This window comes from Jaculus jaculus, chromosome X, assembly GCF_020740685.1.
Source record: "Jaculus jaculus isolate mJacJac1 chromosome X, mJacJac1.mat.Y.cur, whole genome shotgun sequence".
Taxonomy (NCBI): Eukaryota; Metazoa; Chordata; class Mammalia; order Rodentia; family Dipodidae; genus Jaculus; species Jaculus jaculus.
Genome location: NC_059125.1, coordinates 5,897,718 through 5,917,486, shown reverse-complemented (window position 1 = coordinate 5,917,486; position 19,769 = coordinate 5,897,718). Strand labels below are relative to the sequence as shown.

General features: G+C 41.4%; 1 protein-coding gene across 4 annotated transcripts in view; it reads left to right on the top strand.

Moving 5' to 3' along the window:
* The window catches only part of Reps2 (RALBP1 associated Eps domain containing 2), a 293,602-nt gene that overhangs the window by 227,898 nt on the left and 45,935 nt on the right, over positions 1-19,769 (top strand). For all 4 annotated transcript variants that reach the window (XM_045140337.1, XM_045140334.1, XM_045140335.1 and 1 more), the window contains exon 14: positions 4,313-4,362. In XM_045140337.1, the coding sequence (XP_044996272.1) occupies positions 4,313-4,362 (50 nt within the window). The remainder of the gene's footprint in view (positions 1-4,312; positions 4,363-19,769) is intronic.

The following is a 19,769-nucleotide window of genomic DNA, read 5'->3' as shown; positions in this document are numbered from 1 at the left end:
TGGACCACCACTCCGCAGCTCACATTATCATCATTTCCATCCAACCTTATGGCACATGTTCTAGGTAGCTACAAGGTAGTATATGGACTGAAAAGGGGAAATAAAGCTGTTGATAATATTTTTGGTATAATATTTTTGGTTCCCCCAATCTTAGAATTTAACGAGAAAGATAAGTAACACCATTTCTTAAGAGATTTCAGAATGAACAAAGAGGAGGATGACTGATATCACCTCTGAAAATCTTCAGAATGGACACTGGGTACATGTCTGTGATGCTATTTTGTTGCTCAAAACTTAGTTGTGAGAAGTCCAGGCAGGGTTTCATTTTATTGTTTTTTTTTTTTTTTTTTTTTTTTTTTTTTAAGACAAAGTCTCATCTGTAGACCAGGCTGGCCTGGAATTCATTATGTGGCACAGGCTGGCCTCAAACTGAGATACAGGCATGTGCCATCATGCCTAACTTAGGGTTTTTTTTTTAATATTTTTTATTTATTTATTTGAGAGTGACAGACACAGAGAGAAAGACAGATAGAGGGAGAGAGAGAGAATGGGCGCGCCAGGGCTTCCAGCCTCTGCAAACGAACTCCAGACGCGTGCGCCCCCTGGTGCATCTGGCTAACGTGGGACCTGGGGAACCGAGCCTCGAACTGGGGTCCTTAGGCTTCACAGGCAAGCGCTTAACCACTAAGCCATCTCTCCAGCCCTAACTTAGGTTTTTATTTTAAGTAGTCTCAATCTTTTACCATTTAAACACAATTTCTCCTTTATATTTGGGGAGATGTCCAGTGAACTCATGACAATATTGCATGTAATGCAATTTTATCTAAAAGTATATTGGAAAACAGACCCCCCTCATACAACTTTTTACAATAGGATTTTTCATTGTAAAAATTAAAAAAAAATATTTGAGAGGAAAAAGAGAAATAGAAAGAAAGAGAGAGAAAGAAAAAGGATGGGTGCTCCAGGTCCTCCTTCTGCTACACACTCCAGACTCATGGGCCTCTTTGTGCACCTGGCTTTACATCGGCACTGAGGAATCAAACCTGGGCCATCAAGCTTTGCCAACAAGCACCTTCAACCACTGCACTATGTATCTCCAGTCCCAACATGTTTTCATTTTTCAAAACACCAAAAGTTTTAAAAAAAAGAGTAAGGATAATCAGACCTGAATCTGATAAGTCGCCTGTTTATATTAACTTCCTAGGCTGTGAGCAGGGACAGTCGATCATAGTACTTCCTTGTTTGCCTCCTGTTTCTCAGGGATAACCTCTTTGTTGCCTGATTTTCTGGTGTCTTCAAAACTCTTCATAGATGTTTGGTTCCAGTGTTGTGAAAATTATTTCATATGATTTTTGTTTTGGGTTTTTGAGGTTGGGTCTCATTCTAGCCCAGTCTGACCTGGAATTCAATATGTAGTCTTAGGCTGGCCTTGAACTCAAAGTGATCCTCCTACCTCTATCTCCTGAGTGCTTGGATTAAACACGTTTACCCCCATGCTCAGTAAAACTTAAGTTTAAAAAAAATTTTTTGTTGTTCATTTTTATTTATTTATTTGAGAGCAACAGACAGAGAAAGAGAAAGAGAATGGGCATGCCAGGCCTCCAGCCACTGCGAACGAACTCCAGATGCATGTGCCCCCTTGTGCGTTTGGCTAACGTGGGTCCTGGGGAATTGAGCCTCAAACCGGGGTCCTTAGGCTTCACAGGCAAGCGCTTAACCGCTAAGCCATCTCTCCAGCCCAAGTTATTTTAAATTAAGTAATTTATTTTATTTATTTTGAGAAAGAGAGAGAGAGAGAGAGAGAGAGAGAGAGAGAGAAGCTGAGAGAAAGGCAGATAGAGAATGGATGCACCAGGGCTTCCAGCCACTGCAAACAAACTCCAGATGCATGTGCCCCCTTGTACATCTGGCTTACGTGGTTCCTGGGAATCAAATTGAGGTCCTTTGGCTTTTCAGGCAAGTGCCTTAACTGCTAAGCCATTTCTTCAGCCCAAGTTTTTTTGGGGAGGGGTGGGGGGGTTGGTTTTGATTTTTTTTTTTTCAAGGTAGGGTTTCAGTCTAGCCCAGGCTGACCTGGAACTCTTTGTAGTCCCAGGATGGCCTCAAACTCAGTGATCTTCCTACTGGATCAATGGTGTGTGCCACTATGCTGAGCTGCTTTCGTATGATTAAAAAAAAAAAAATTGGTTATTTCAATTGGGTTAGTAAATGTGGTCTGTATTATTCCATCTTGTCTAAAAATAGAAGACAATTTAATTAGTTGGCTTATAATTTCCAAGGTATACTTCTTTTGTTAATAAATGGTCCAGTTTATTTAATTAAAATTTTTTCATTATTTTGTATTTTGAAGTAGGGTATCACTCCAGCCCAAGATGACCTGGAACTCATCCTGTAGCCCAGTCTGCCCTTGAACTCATGGCTTTCCTCCTACCTCTGCCTCCCGGATGCTGGCGTTCTAGACATGAGCCACCATGCCTAGTTTAGTATACATTTTATGGTAGTATAGTTGCTTGGCATTTTCTTTAGGAAATTAGCTTATTTCTTTGGTTTTGTTTTTAAGGTAACTAGTAATTTAAAGGTCTAACCTGTGAGGACCCAGACAGGGTTATCCACATTCTTTTCTGTTTTGTACTTTGTTATTATTGAGGGTGGTTCACCATCGTATGAAGGTTTAATCTACCGACGTGTTTCACAAATTTTAATGAAAGACAGATCACGGGCAGAGTCACATGGCTTTGCCATATCCATGGACTGGCTACAATATGCATCTCTGGAGCATTATTCTGGGTCACATATGTGGAAAGCACCAAACTTTATATCTAGCTTGTGTGACCCAGCTAGGGCAAGTGAATAGTGGTTGGTAAAAACAGTCTTGCTCTCGATATGTTGCTGTTATTTACTTTTTAAGGAACAGAACATTATCTAAATATTAGAGCATGTATCACAGATTTCTTCATAAACTATAGTTACATAGATAGGGTGTTTTATCTAAATATTAGAGCATGTATCACAGATTTCTTCATAAACTATAGTTACATAGATAGGGTGTTTTTGAAGGAGTTTTAAAGAATGTGATTTAACTTGTCAGTATGTGATCCTAAACTTATTTTTTTGTGTGTAATCATGGAATTTATTTATATTTCCACTGCAGCTGTTTATTGTCATTATTACATTACAATTCACATATTTTTGGCTTTCTCAAATATTCTTTGCATCTCACAAATTGAAAACAAAACAGTCTGACTGCAGCTTGCTTACTTTCAAAGATCCTTCAAATATGCGGCCAGATTATTTCAGAAACAGATTCAGTTGTCCATGATAATAATGATCAGAGAGTGAAAAGGAAGTTGAGGCCTTGGAACTCAATAAACCATTGCAGCCCATCAATCTGGTCTCTGTCATGCTTGCAGGCCCATCCACAGGAGCACATCCTGGCAGCCAAGTGGCCTCCCCTGGGTTCTGGCTCCCTTCCTTTCCTTAACTTATGCACAAAGCTAATGAGCAGTAATGGCTGCGAGCTAGGGAGAAACATGAGAGAAGCCAAATAAGAGGCCTTCTGACCCCTGCTCTGGCTGACTTGAAACTAAGTAATTAACATCAGAATACTAAGGAACTGACTATCTTTCCTATGCTAAGTTTCCATCTTTTGGTCAAAAAGTATGTTTTCCTTCCCTTTTTATTTAACCATCTTAATCATAACCGCCTATGTAAATACTTCAGTAGGTGAAGGTGAAAAAGGGATTAGGAATAATATGCACTTTTTTATTGACGCATATTCAGTGTATATAGTGTTGGGTTTCATTTCTTTCAAGTATAGCATGCGTTTTGATGGTGTTCACTCCCTCCCATTTTCAATCTTTAGCCCCTTCCTCCTTTTTCCCCCACCTGATAGCCTCCTTCCTACCCCAGTTTCCTTTCTGCTTTTATGTCTATGTAGTCTTTAAGTATGTATATATGTACAATGTAGGATCCACAAGTGAAAAAAGTAACACTTGTGTTTCTGAGTCTGGGGTCTGGGTTTTTTTTTTTGTTTTGTTTAATATGATGGTCTCCTGTTGCATCCACTTTTCAGCTAAAAACACAGTGTATTTTCCTTTATGCTATATTTATATGGCACATTGTCTTTATCCACTCGTCTGTTGTTGGATATGTAGGCTGAGAACTTCACTTGACCTGTGTCAAAGCCTCCAAAGTGCTTTTAAAAACTTGAACATTTTAAGTGCCTTCCCTGTTCTTAGTTGAGTACAGTAGTTTGTTTTATCTTATTTTCGGGGGAGTGGTCCTTAACACTGTGTGCTTTTTTTTTTTTTAGGATTATTGCCTCCACCACCAGCACTGCCCCCAAGACCTTGTCCATCTCAGGTAGGTGACATATTTGATTTCTGAAAACTGTTGTCTTACCCCTGTGCTGCTTTGCAAGAGTCGATCATTATATCAGATTCCCAAGGTAACATGTGGTTTAGTTTCTACTCATCCAGTCATAGGCCACCAGACAAATGTTCAGTTTGGGCTCTTGAGGGTCGTATGTGATTTTCTTACACAGAGCAAAGTAGAAGAGGTGCCTCTCCATATGGGGTTAGGAGATATGGTGGTTCTGTCTAACACATGCAGTCTGGGTGACTAGATGCTTGTTGGCCAGCATTTCAGGAACTAATGGTAATCTGTGTGCACTGAAACTAAGTGCTCATCAACCCGAGGTTGCTGCCTCCTGCAGCAGGAAAGGGAGAGTTGTGTCACCACAGTCTGTCTGTCTTGTACCTTAATTGTGTCTTGTGTACATGTGCTACTATGACCCTACTCATCAACACTTTCCACACATTGGAGTTTGAGAAGCAAGTGATAAATCTATTTGCTTTCGTTAAAACGCAAAACAAAATGTAAGCCTTCTCTTTAAAGACCCTGTCTAACTTTTGGTTGAAAATGTTGAGAAATTTCTTTACATATCAGTTCCAGTTTCACTTTTGCCACTCTGTGAGGTCCAGAGCACACCTTTCCATGTGGCAGTCACAGGACTCAAATCATGGAAACTATTTATAACATTTGCTTGTCCTTCTTTCTGACAATTAGATGGTCATTAGCATCCACTGAACCATGAGGTATATAAATGGTATGAAGCTTCTTACTTCCGTCTGAAGTGTAATAAAAAGACCAGTTCTTCCTGACTTGCATATATACAAGAGCGAATTCATCCTGGTTTCAACATTGGCTTTAAGAGAAATTGGTCAATTAAGAAGTAGTTATGTGAGGATGGACAGACATCTCAGTGGTGAAAGGTACTTGCTTGCAAAGCCAGACAGCCTGGGTTCAGTTTCCCAGCACCCATGTAAAAGCCAAATGCACAAAGTGGTGCATGTGTCTAGAGTCTGTATGCAGTGGCAAGAGGCCCCGGTGTGCCTCTACTCACTCTATGTGTGTATGTGTGTCTGTCTGTCTTTCTCTCTCTAAAATAAATATTATTTTTTTAAAAAAATAGTAGGGCTGAAGAGGTGGCTCAGTGGTTAAAGGTGCTTGCTTGCAAAACCTGACAGTCTGGGTTTGATTTCTAGTACCCATGCCAGATACGCAAGGTGGCACATGCATCTGGAGTTCCTTTGTAGTGGTGGGAAGCCCTGATGTGCCTATATTCTCTCTCTGTCTGTCTCTTTCTCCTTCTCAAAATAAATAAAATATTTCCAAAACTGGATTTAAAAATAAGTAGTTATGGGCTGGAGAGATGGTTTAGTGGCTAAAGGTGCTTGTTTGCAAAGCCTGTCAGCTCAGGTTCAATTTCCTAGTACCCATGTTAAGCGAGATACACAAAGTGGTGCATGCATCTGGAGTTTGTTTGCAGCAGCAAAAGGCCCTGGCATGCCCATACTCTCTTTATCTGTATAAAAATAAATAAATGAAATATTTTTAAAATATTTTACTTATGGAGTCCCTGCTATTTATCTAATACCAAACCTTAGTTCTACCCCAAGTGTTTGCTTCATTATAATTTGTGCTCATTCAGAATTATTAGCTAGGTTAATTGAGTATTTTCAGTCAACCAGGCATTGCACTGTTTTTAATGCATAATTTAATCCTGACAAAACCTTATGAAGCAGGTTCTAATACTGCCTTTTTCTTCTTCTTCTTCTTTTTTTTTTTTTTCTTGTTTTTCAAGGTAGGGTCTCACTTTGGCCCAGGTTGACCTGGAATTCACTATGTAGTCTCAGGGTGGCCTGGAACTCATGGTGATCCTCCTACCTCTGCTTTCTGAGTGCTGGGATTAAAATCATGTGTCCCCATGCCTGGCCTAATATAACCTTTTTATAGACTGAGAAATTGGGTTAAGCAAGTCACTAAGGGGGCACAGCTACTAAGTAGCTAAGTGGCTGTTGTTAGGTTCCTCTTCCCCCCACCCCCAATCTTGGGAGGTTAAGTGACCAAGTTTACACAAGACAGCAGATCCACTGGCCTTGTAACTGAGGCTTTCAGCATACTCTCCTAATAAAGGCTCAGAGAAGTTGAGACTCCTGTTTTGTACCAACCACAAACCTGGATTTGATCTCAATAAAATTAGCAAACATTATGAGATACTTATCTAGTTTTGAGCTTCTGCTCTAGAGCCATCTGGATGTATGTGTGGCGCCCTGTATGAAAAGGCTTTTGTAACCAACCTCCTTATCTTTCCCCTGGTGCACAAATGACAGTAGTTACTTCCTGGTCTGAAAAGTGCTGCTGGGCTCACCAGGCCTCCTCTGAACTGCTTGCCCTGGGTTCCTCACTTGCTCAGGGCTTAGTGATATGAAGATATGATATGGGGACTGGAGAGTCTCAAGTCAACATTAATGAGTAAGTCTCCTTCTCTGCCAGATTTCCCAGCAAAGTGTAAACGCTGAGCCCAGCATTCAGCCCCAGCCTCCAGCTCAGCTGCCTAACTATGGAGATTTCAGACTAAAGGAACAGGTGTGTAAGAAGAAATGTAGGCAGAAAATGTCCCAGACACCTCTCTTCTTTCCCTCTTTTGTCCACTGCAAATGGAGCACATATATTCAATGGATAAAATCCTGGGCAATAAGCACACGGCTGTGTTTAGTTTTTCTGCTATGTCACTAGAAACAGTTACTGGGAGATATTAATAGGGTTCTGTGGTAAGACAAATTTGCAGGCTGCTGCCTTTACCTCCTCTGGGAGATATGCAGTACATATGCATTCACTAAACGCTTTAGCATCCTATAGTAAAAAGCAAAACAAAGCTGCCCAATTCTGTTAAAACCAGCAATTTTCTAGCTTGTCCAACCATTCATCTTTTTATTTAGAAAAATACTTGTTAAAATCTCAAGGGCTTAGTGATTAGGAAACACTATTAAAATACCTGCTGTAGGTATTGCTAAAAGCATTTCCAAATTGCTCTCATCTATTACCTCATTTCTACATTATGTGATTAAAGTTAAATTTTATGTTTATGCCAATAGTTTCCCCTTGAAGAATTTAAAGTGAAAGTTTATTATATATTAGCTTAGAATTTCAAGTTGCCCAGGTGTCAGTCTTTCCAATTTCTTCCTTCCTCTGCTATTCCTTTTTGTTTACTCTCTCATGAGATCATTTGTATCACCTCCCAGCAGATTTTATTACAGAAAGTATACACATTCTGACTCTTTTTACTCTGTTCAATTGTTTTGCATGTTTATTTACTAGAGAGAGGGGGGGGGGAGGGAGGGAATATTAATATGGGTGTGGTAGGGCCCCTTGCCCCCGCAAATGAACTCCAGATTCATGCACCACTTTGTGCATCTGCTTTACATGGGTACTGGGAAATTAAGCCCAAGCCGTCAGGCTTTGGAAACAAGCACCTTTAACCACTAAGCACTGTCTCTAGCTTGAATGTTTCTTGCTATATATGGACCATCAACCTGACCTTGGAAATATATCTGTGACTAAGGAAATACATACACAGAGACTTTTAATGAGGTTCAGACTGTAGGATCATCACCAGGGACCTAGAAAAGTCAGCCAGCCTAGTATAGTGAAAATCATTACATGTGTGAGTAACCATTATGAGATTAAAATAAAGTTTCTAGATTACTTTTTGCATTTGAAATTTTCATATTGTTTATCTTGACAAATGAGCAAGACTAGATTGTAATAAGAAAGAAAATATTTTATTCTCTACAAAGGAATACTATTTTAAAAACTAGATAGCTGTGGCTAGAGAGATAGTTGATAGACTGCTTACCTTGAAAGCATGAATCCCTGGAACACACATTTAAAAAAGCTAGGTGTGACTGGCCGTGGTGGCACATGCCTTTAATCCCAGCACTGGGAGGCCAAGGTAGAAGGATCACTGTGAGCTCAAGGCTAGCCTGAGACCAATTCCAAATTAGCCTAAGCTAGAGGGAGATCCTTCCTTGGGAAAAAAAAAAAGGCTAGGTGTGATGTGCACTTATAATCCTGCCACTGGGGGTGTAGAGACAGGAGGATACCTGCCTGGGGTTCACTGGCCAGCCAGTCTAGCCTCATTGATAAGTTCCAGCCTAGTGAATGACCCTGTCTCAAAGAAATGGTGGCCAGAGCCTGAGGAATGACACGTGAGGTTGTCCTCTGGATTCCACCTTTATGTACATGCATAAATCTGCACCTACATAGACATGCACACACAAACACACACTATATATCCAACTGATTGTGATATGCTTCCATATTCCATAGTTAGCATGCTTTACACATAACAAAAGTATATATCTAAGCCGGGGGATGTAGCTCAGTGGTGGAGCACTTGCCTAGCATGCACAAGGCCCTGTGGTCCATCCCCGGTCCTGCCAAACCAAACAAAATGCAACAGCGTATGTATCAATTGAAGGATGAGGTACACTCACTTTTTCATCATAAAGTACAGTTTGGCTGGCTCCTACTTACACCAAACACCACTGTGGTCTGAACATCTGGATTAGGTTATACATACGGGGCCACAGAGTTAGGAAAGGGAAAAATGAGGAGGAACAGATACTTTATTTTTCCTAGCTACAGGTAAGATCAAGAAGGAATAAGTGGATCTATAAAGAATCAAGTAGTTTGTTTCCTCATTTTCCCAGGGAAAGGCCAGAAACCAGGGCATGGTCTTTTGGCACATTTAAGAAGAGGTGATTTGAAATTTTTTTAAATGACTGAGTCATAGTATACATAACCAAAAGAGAAATTAGAATAAATGTTTTATATGGAGCAGTGCTAAAGTGAGTTAGTGAAACTTTCTAGCTGTGTGCATATCAATTGAGTAAAATGCCATTCACAGAGTTGGTGATTGTTCAATTCTCTGCTACTTCATTATTCGATATTTAATTAAATCCTACAAATAGTATTGCTCTCATGCCAGATTTCTTTCTTTTCTTTTTATTTATTTATTTTTTTTTGTTTTTGGAGGTAGGGTCTCACTCTAGCTCAGGCTGATCTGGAATTCACTATGTAGTCACTCAGGGTGGTCTCGAACTCACAGCAATCCTCCTACCGCTGCTTCCCAAGTGCTGGGATTAAAGACATGCACCACCACACCAGGCTTATGCCAAATTTCTTATGGCAATAATGATAGAGCACAGATCTTGCTTAATTACGTTTATAATGAAAAAATGGGGCTACAAAATATTATCTTTTAAGTTTTATGTTAGTGCCACATTTGCTGAAGTGGGGTTTCCTGTAGACCAATGTGCCCAGCATTTTCCTATCATACCACTGATTTCTCTCCTCGTCACAGCACGTGCTCCTCTCTAGTATTTTGAGTAGTAGACGGAAAGGCCTGAGAAAGAAGTATCTTATTACTTACTGCCTGTTAGCTTAGAAACTGAGAAAGCTCATGTGGTGGGGGAGGTGACTAGGGAAGTGAATTTTAAGGAAACAAGAGAACCTTTCTTTTTCAGTGGCTGAAGGACACAGAGTGTTACTGTGGAAGGAAGAATAAATGCAAAGAAACAGGCATGCGTGCTTGAAGAACTACCTGAGATTTGGAAAGCCAGATTTCAGGAGCGAGAGAAAGAAATGAAGTGTTCTGGAGGTGGTAGGGAGGAGCAGGCTGCCTTTCCACTCATTCTTGTGGTTACAGAGCTGGGGTGGGGAAAGTGCTCCCCGCACAAGAGTTCTCTTTGGGCACAGCCCTTGAAGCGGGGAGAGTAAGCTTAGGGTTTCTTTCAGCTAGCTTGCTGCTGCTTCCCCTTGGCCATACAGCGGAACTCTCTCAAACCTTCTGAGGCCCAGAAATGTTGGCATCAGGCAGCAAGGCTTGGCTGTTAGGAGTTTGCAAAACCTCCCCAGGTAATTCTCAGTTTATGCAGAGTTGAAAAGCACCAAGTTAAGTGCAAGATGAAGAAATGTTCAGAAAGAGGTTGAGGACACAGATTTTGTTGATGGCCATGCTTTACATTTTTGTCCTTCATTCATTTTTAATTTTTTTTGAGGTAGGGTCTCACTCTAGCCCAGGCTGACCTGGAATTAACTATGTAGTCTCAGGCTGGCCTTGAACTCATGGCGGTCCTCCTACCTCTGCCTCCCAAGTGCTGGGATTAAAGGAGTGCACCATCATGCCTGGCTCATGCTTTATATTCTTAAAGAGCCTGGTGGAAGGGGAGAATTGGGAGGCAGGAGGCCAACCTAAAGAATGTACCCAGCCCCTGTGGGACAAGAGCCCAGGTGATGATGAGACAGAGAGTTGGCCTGGGACATTTGTTCTCCTTATGACTGATGACTGATGTAAACTTGGTGAGAGGCTTGCTGGAAGAAATAGTCACTGTGTGTCTCAAGTTTTCTGTGCTCTGCTGTGAAAGAATAGCCCAGAAAACATGGACACCCTTGACAGGAAATGAGGCCAGCCACAGTCTGCTCAGCAAATCTCTTAGCTACTTTGCTGTCTAGCTATAATCAGGACCTGAGAGTCATGCTGAAGCCAGTAGGAATATGCTGTTCTTTTGGTTAATTAGATTTTCAATAGTCTTGCTATATAGTATAGGCTGGTCTACAGCACTCTGTAGTCCAGGCGGACCCTGAATTTGTGATTCTTTTGCTCAACCTCCCCAAGTGCTAGGATTACAAATATATACTACTGTGCTTAGCTTGTGCTGTCCTTTTTTTCCCATGTATATGCATATATGGTATGTGTGTGTGCCTGTGTGTATATGCATGCTCATGTGCAAACACGTACACATGTGTATGTGGAGGCAAAGGTCAATGTTAGGTGTCTTCCTCAGTCACTTTTTAACCTTTTTTTTTTTTTTTGAGACACCGTCTAAATCTAGAACTCATGGTCTCAGCTAGAGTAGCTAGTCAATGCACCCTAGGGATCCTGTCTCCACCTCCCCAGTCAGTGCTGGGATTACAGGCATGGGCCACTGTGACCAGAATGTTAAGCAAGTTCTTGGGATTCCAGACTTAGGTCCTCATGCTTACTCAGTAAGCGCTTGACCCACAGAGCCATCTGTCCAGCCCTCTGGTTTTGTAGTTTTAAATGGCCTGAGGTATAGCTCAGTGGTACTTGCCATATGTTCCTTCACTAACACAGCCTATCCAAACAAACAAAGAGAAACAAAAAAGCTTTACAAAGAACCACTTTTGTCATATTCAGAGGGAAAGACAGTGGCTACCTTAAACTCAAATGGCAGTTAGTAGGCTCTGAATTTCTCTTGAAGTATTTTGATATTCTTTTCTTTAGACAGTGTCTTACTTTGTAGACCATGCTAACCTTGGTCTTGAGATCCTCCTTTTTCCATCTCCTGATGCTCAGGTTATAGGCATGTACTACCAGGACTTCCCCCAAGTTGATATGAGGCTGATACATGAAAGTAAATTCTCCAAGAACATTGGGACTTACAGAGCATGCTCTTTCTCTCATCTTGGAACATTATTGATGGTTATAGGCTTCATTTTTAAAGATTTTTTTCTTTTGTACATGTGTGGTGAATATACATATGCAGGTTTGATCATGTTGGGTGTCCTCCCTTATTGCTTTTTGCCTTATTTCCTTGAGATGGAGTCTCTCACTGAACCTGGAGCTGCTATTTTAGATCAGTCTGGTTGATCAGTGTTCCCAAGCACCTCTCCTGTCTCTGCTACCCACAGGACTTGGTTACAGGTATGAGTGGTCATGTCCAGCATTTTATGTGGGGGCCGAAGATCAAACTTATGCAGTCTCAGGCCCTCTTAGGCCCCCATGCATGCATGACAAGCACTGTTAACCTGTGTAACCATATTCCCAGCACACTGAACCCATTTTAACAATGCTGAACCTATTTCTCAGAGAATAAAATGGGGCCGAGTATATAACTCTTAAGTGGTAGAGCATTTACTTAGGCATGTGCATGGCACTGGGTTCCATCTGCAGCACAACTCAAAACAAAACAGAATAGAATGAAATATTATCTCATTGGAAATATTCAAATATCTATAAGAAAACAGCAAGAAAAATGTGTTTACATAAGCAATATGGAAATGGTACTGCGTTTAAAATTCATGCTTTTTGTTCTTCATAAGTTTCAGTCAGTGACAAATCAAATATTGTGATATTCAGATGACCTCATGAACTGAACAGAGGTACTAAATCATAATGCATATGTACATATGGCATATATATGAGCTTTTATTTTCAGTTTGAGATGTGACTTTTATTGAACTTATCCACCAGAGTGGACCTAACGTCTGTACAAAGCCAAATATTTGTTATTTATAACTTCCATTTCACAGTTAAAATCAGACAGTTTTTTTTTTAAACAACACCACCAAAAATTCAATAGTTTTGTTAAAATCATAGTAACCCTGAAATATGTTGAAGACTCAAATGCAGAAATTTGGTTGGTTGGAAAGCTAAGTAAATTTACAGCTTGCTCAACTAGCATTATAAAGAGGCAAAACTGTTCTTTACAGAGATACAATCCAGTAGACTCACCTACACTGTATAGCTGTTAAGTCTTTAGGGTCCTGAGGTAATAAGGAAGCCAGTATCCTTTAGACAGTCTGCTGTTGTCCTTTGTGCTATATGAGATTTGTGCATGTGTGGGCTGACCCCACCAGCAGCAGTTACAGCCTTTAAGAGAGTCCAGGTCTTCATCTACATGAAGAGCAAGTTGAAAGTGACATGGGGCAGTATACTTGACCGGGAAGTCAGTGATGCATTTCCTGCCAATTAAGTGTTCCAGGATGGTTAGGCTGTGCTCAGCAGTATTCATGCCCACATGTCCAGGGCTGGTTGTCCTAGATTTCAGATGTCTCTGGATATGGCCTGCTGGGAGCCACAAGCTGGGAGCAGGAAACCACTTTTGTTTTGGACTTTCTGTAGTCCTTACCAGCCTTATCCTCCCCTTCCTCCAGTCATTTTGATGGATGTGGTAGCGAGGGCCTTTAATCCCAGAATGTGGAAAGCTGATTTCAAGGGCAGCCTGGGCTACAGAGAGAGTTCCAGTTCCAGTTCAGCCTGAGCTATAGAAAAACAGAGAGGGGGGGGGGGAAGAAATGGGAGCTGGAGAAATTGTTCCATGGTTAAAGCTCTTGTTTGCAATGCCTGATGGCCCAGGTTTGATTCTCCAGTACACATGTAAAGCCAGATGCACAAATTGGCATATGTATCTAGAGTTCGTTTGCAGCAGCTAGAGGCCCTGGTGTGCCCATTCTCTCCCTTCCTTCTTTCCTTCTTTTCCCTCCATCCCTCTCCTTTTCTATGTTTCTCTGTTTGCAAATAAATATAAAAAAAGAAATAATGCAGCATTTTTTGCAAAAATATCCATTTATAATTAACGATTGTAGAAAAGGAAATGATGCTTTCTGAAATGATGCCTAGAATTAAAATGTCATTTGACTCTTAGCCAGAATGAAATGACTGTTGGAAAACACTGTGAGCCCAGGCTCTCAGCAATGGAGATGTCCAACGTTGCAGAATCACCTAGTTACAGCAATCCTAGCAGTGCTTAGTTGAAGTAAACAGCTTGCTGAAATGTGCCATCTAGTCTCTGTTTTCCTCCAGTTCTCTAGCTAGTAAACAGTATGCTCTCCCTCTTAAATGCTCATTTTGCTGTGGTCACAGTTCTGGCCTGAAGGTTATTTTCCCTTGGCACTTTGAATGTATTGCTTCCTCTTCTACCATTCACTGTTTGTTGCTCATGGAAGAACCCAACGACCGGGCTGGAGAGATGGCTTAGCGGTTAAGACGTTTATCTGCACAGCCAAAGAACCTCGGTTCAATTCCACAGGACTCCACGTAAGCCAGATACACAAGGTGGCACATGCATTTGGAGTTTGTTTGCAGTGGCTGGAAGCCCTGGCATGCCCATTCTCTCCCTCTTTCTCTTTCTCTTTCTCTTTCTCTTTCTCTTTCTCTTTCTCTTTCTCTTTCTCTTTCTCTTTCTCTTTCTCTTTCTCTCTTTCTCTCTTTCTCTCTCCCTCTTTCTCTTTCTCTCTTTCTCTCTCCCTCTTTCTCTTTCTCTTTCTCTTTCTCTTTCTCTTTCTCTTTCTCTCTTTCTCTCTTTCTCTCTTTCTCTTTCTCTTTCTCTTTCTCTTTCTCTCTCTCTCTCTCTCTCTCTCTCTCTCTCTCTTTCTCTCTCTCCCTCTCCCTCTCCCTCTCCCTCTCCCTCTCCCTCTCCCTCCCTTCCTTCATCTCTCTTCCTTTTACCCTCTCTCAAATAAATGAATAAAAAGAATGATTTTTTTTTTTTTTTAAGAACACAAGGTCCATCTGCTTTTGGTTCCTTTGGAGTTAATTTATCCTTTCTCTCGAGTGGCTTTCAAATTTTTACTTGTGATGATGTTCTGTGTCAATGTCACTGTGATATGTTTAGTCAGAGATTTAAATTTATTTATGCCAGGTGACACAGTGTAATTTTCCATCTGGAAAATTGGGTGTTTAATTTTAGAAGACTCCGGGTCCTGTCTCCATGGGTTTTGTTCTCTGTTTATTTCTTCTTCTACTCCAATTGGCTATGTTTTCCTGTGGCCTTCAGCACATCTGTTATTTCCAGTAATGGCCTGTCTTTTTATGTTGTAATTATTCTGGGCTGGCCCTGAATTAATTATCTTCCAAATTAATAATTCTCTGTATAACCACATATAGCCTAGAACTGTTTTTTCTTTTTTTGTCTTCAAATTTCTATCATTGTTCTTTGATTCCAGGGTTTTCTGTTATGTCAATTTTTTTGAGGGATAAGGTCTTACTAGATAGCCCAGGCTGGCCTTCACTTTGCTATGTGGCCCTGGCTAGCCTCAAACTCTATTATCCTGCCTTTGCTTCTCAGTTCTGGGATTACATGCTTGCCCCTCCACACCCACATTTTATAAAACATTCTTTTTTATATTGACCAGTTATTCTTTTCTCCATTTTTCTTTCATGGATTCACCACTTTTTTTGAGAGAATTACAGACATACTTATGTTATTTTAAAGTTATTTTAAACTTGTTCCGTTTTCATTTGTATCAGGAGGGAAGTTATCTTTTATTTTTGGCTATTCTTAGTGTTCCATTTTGTCTTTTATGTTTTGAGAATTTCGTCTTGGAGGTTTGTTTTGAGTTTGAGTTTAAATTTCAACCTCAGTTCTCTCAAGCTGTTCCCTTTCTAGCAGTTCAGTGGTGGTCTTTACCAGCTGCATACCACAACCCCACACCCATAATCTTTAGAGTCAAGTCTTACACTTGAGACACAACATTTTAATCAGGCGTGGATGTCAAGAGTTCTTAAAAATGGTTCCAAGGTGTTGGGGGATATAGCCCAGGGGTAGAGAACTTGCCTTGTATTTGCAAGTCCCTGGCTTTAAGCTCCAGCACTTCAAAAACATGACACTATTAAACATGTTACCAGGGCCGGGCATAGTGGTGCACACCTTTAATCCCAGCACTTGGGAGGCCGAGGTAGGAGGATCGCGTGATTTCGAGGCCACCCAGAGACTACATAGTTAATTCAGGTCAGCCTGGACCAGAGTGGGACTCTACCTCGAAAACAAAACAAAAAAATCACTTTTTCCATTTTTGATATTTTTATACATGTATATATTTTGATCTTATCTTCCCTTGTCCCTCCTGCTATTAACACTCTTCTTCTTCCCCATCAACCCCCACCTTAGATGCATGCCTGTTTTTGGAGAGAGAATGAATTGACATGCAAGGTCTTCAGCCATTGCAGTTGAATGCCAGGCGCTTGTGCCACCTAGTGGGCATGTGCTACCTTGCACTTGCATCACCTTTGTGCATCTGGCTTATGTGGGATCTGGAGAGAGATCAATCATGGGTACTTAGGCTTCTCAGGCAAGCGTCTTAACTGCTAAGCCATCTTTCCAGCCCTCATGCCTGTTTTTAACCCATTGAGTTAAATTAGGGTTGTTTGCATAGTCATTGGTGGACAGTTATTTTCTTTGGAATAGACAAAAGTTACCAGTGATTACACTGCTGATGGCCATGACTTCTCTCTCCCAGCAACTATTAGCTGCTATTAACGACTTTGGAAGGTGTAGGGTCTCATGTACTCTTCCCCCCATTAATGGTGAAGTATTCATAGGCCCAGTGTTGGGTAGGAAACACCAGCTCCTGTTAATTCATGAGGGTAATTGCTATGTTGTATCCAGAAGACAGTGTTTTGTAACACTCTTCCTTGTTCTCCTGCTTTTACATTCTTTCTATCCCCTCTTCAGCAAAATTCTCTAAGCATAGGAGGGGTGACTGCAATGTTCATTCTGGACAATTTTTCCATCTATGCATCTTTGATTAACCACTGTCCACTGTTTCAAGAAATTCTATGATTATGGCTTAAAGCAATACTAATTTGTGGGGACAAATATATAGAAGGCAGCTTGGCATGCTATCTGCTTAGCATAACCACAGTAGTAGGTCTGTGTAGGGAGCCAATGCAGACGCCATTACAAGATGGCGCTGGCTTCCTGCCAGTCTTGAGGTAAACAATTCCTTATTTAGGCAACGCCTTGGCGCCAACCTCGCTTGAGGTTGCACATGCGCTTGACGCACCTTGTCTTAAGCCTATCCCGTGGCTCCTGGTGGCGGGTGAGCTTTGGCAGCCAATCAGTAGACGCCCCGTAGTGCTCGGCCCTATAAAAGCAGCTGTAATCCTACCCTCCTCGCCCCTCGCCATCAACTTTCCTGTTAACCAAGAGGCTCTCCAATAAAGTGTGATCGAGAAGGATCTTCGTTTGCTGGTCGTGCTTTTCCTGCTGGTCAGGGCCTCGCCGCAGGTCTCCCCCTTCCCCCAGGAACCAGGAACCATTTCCCTAGCCATAGGCTCTTGGCCAGAATTATAGTACTAGGCATGAAGTCGTTACTGTGGTGCAAGCCTTAAACTCGTGGCACTATTGCATCAGTGGACAAATCGCCTGGCATGTCAGTTGTGGAGTATACAGGGTCCACAGCTGGGTAGGACTGTTGAGGGCTTTTCTCCCCTAGCAGCTTGCTTAGCACTTTCTGGTACAAAGAAATCTAGCAGGCAGGGAAGAAGCTTCCAGCTCAGTTCCAGCATCATTTCCCTGTATCTTGCAACTGACATACAAAGTGTCTTCAACAAGAGGGACTCACCATCTAGTTTTGGTGGGCAAACAAGATCAATGGAACTAGTCTATATTGACACATCAGGAATATATTTTGTTTTATGAAACCTTTTAATGAAGTCCCTTTACCCCACTACTATGATTTTTTTTTTTAGTTTCCCCCTACTTATCTTATTATGCTCATGATATTGAAGTGTGGCATATAAAAGCTTACTTTATCAGCATTGTTGTTCCTTTGGCTGATGCTGTCAGTCCAGCTAATAAGTTAACTGGATGTTAAAGAATGTGCTTGGTATAGGGCCCTACTTTACTGAGAACTGTGAGACCCAAAGAGATTCTTTTTTTTTTTTTTTGTTGTTTTGGTTTTTCGAGGTAGGGTCTCACTCTGGCTCAGGCTGACCTCGAATTCACTATGTAGTCTCAGGGTGGCCTCGAACTCTCGGCGATCCTCCTACCTCTGCCTCTCGAGTGCTGGGATTAAAGGCGTGCGCCACCATGCCGGCTCCCCAAAGAGATTCTTATCCTGTCACTCTTACATTCTTCCTCGCCCTTTGAAGGCAGTCATACCTACCAGTATCCATTTTGGAGTTTGCCGTAGTAAATTGATATAACTGGATCCTATGTGTCTCATTTAAACCCATTTCCTCAAGCTTCACTGATGAGGGTTATAGGTAACAGCTAGCTACCACTTTGTCCCTTAGTAAGAACATAGCCCAGTTTCTTCCTAGAAAGTGAGTTATAGTTGATTTCTAGGTTCCTAAACAGTAAAAGTCTTATTTTTCTTTTTTGTGTCATTCTCTCAGTGACAGAAAACAGGAAGCACTTGTATGTGGAGAGGATGGATAGGTGCAAAAATGTACTCTGACCTTAATGGGTAAGGATGGTGGAAGACAACAGGGGTTAGATTCAGAGAGGCAGCCTGAGGGAGGAATTAAGAGTATGGTTCTGGGATTGAAATCTTTATCTCTTACAGGTTTTGTGGACAAATTACTTAGTCTCTCTATGCCTCAGATGATAAAATCTGTAAGATGAGCATAGTGGTCATATCTATTTTCATGGTGAAAGAATGTGTATTTACAATTAGTCAACTGGTCCCAGTTTTGTTGGTATAATTCTGAACGTCATACTCAAGAGCCAAGGGGACACCTGCCTTCTCTCCATCAAGCCCCATAAGGTTATTGGCTTTGGCCACATCTATGTCATGATTTCTTCACAGCTTGTTGGATCTGGTGCTTGTTGGCCTGGACACAAGTATTTTGACTTCTCCATGGCTGACTCAGTGGTCAAGGAAACTTGATAATGGCATAGTGGTTAAGCTTGTTTCTTTGGGGGTGCTCTTCGAGGGCATTTGGGTCACTCCGGAGGTACAGCATTCTGGATGATGTGCAGATTTTCTGTTAGTGACCGTGGACACCTTTTAGCTTGCCTTCTTGTATTCTAAAGTTTTTGCTTTGGCTTCAGCTTTGGGAGGAGAAAGAACTTCCTTGTTTGTTTTTGGTGTCATATTTTCAAAAAGGGCATTAGTATATTTTGATGACTGGGTGAAGATCTTTAGGTCATTCAGAACAGTGCCTGGAATTTGACAATATGCCTGCAAAAAGAGTTCACTGTTATTATCACTCCGAGCCAAGTGAAACAAAGGTGAGATGTATTTGGAAAATTTGAAGACTCTGGATAGCCAGAAATTAGAGGCCATAAGCTCATAATGAGCACCAAACTGTAGCATGTAACAACTTGTAGTAGAATTACTTAGTCTTTTTAATTTTGGGAAAATGATAAGGATCAAGCCCAGTACTCTACCTCTTGGCCACCTAACCACCTCTTTGTTTTGATTTTGTTGTTGATTTTTTTGTTTTAGAACCTAGGGTAGCCTCTAACTTATGATTTTCCTATGTCGGTCTTCCTGGTGCTGAGATTACAGGTGATGGCACCATGTCTGGCTTAGAGACATTTTCTTACCCATGTGTGGTGGTTTGACCCAGGTGTCCCCGTAAACTTAGGTGTTGGGAATGCTAGGTTCCCAGCTGATGGAAATTTGGGAATTAAAGCCTCCTGGAGGTGATGTATTGTTGGAGGCAGGCTTATGGGTGTTACAGCCAGCTTCTTCTTTCCAGTGATTGGCACACTCTCCTGTTGCTATTGTCCACCTGATGTTGGCCAGGGGGTGATGCCCACCCTCTGCTTATGCCATCGTTTTCCCCTGCCATTATGGAGCTTCCACTCAAGTCTGTAAGCCACAATCAACCTTTTTGCCCCCCCCAATCTTCTCTGGGCCAGGTGTTTTCAGCCAGCAATGTGAAC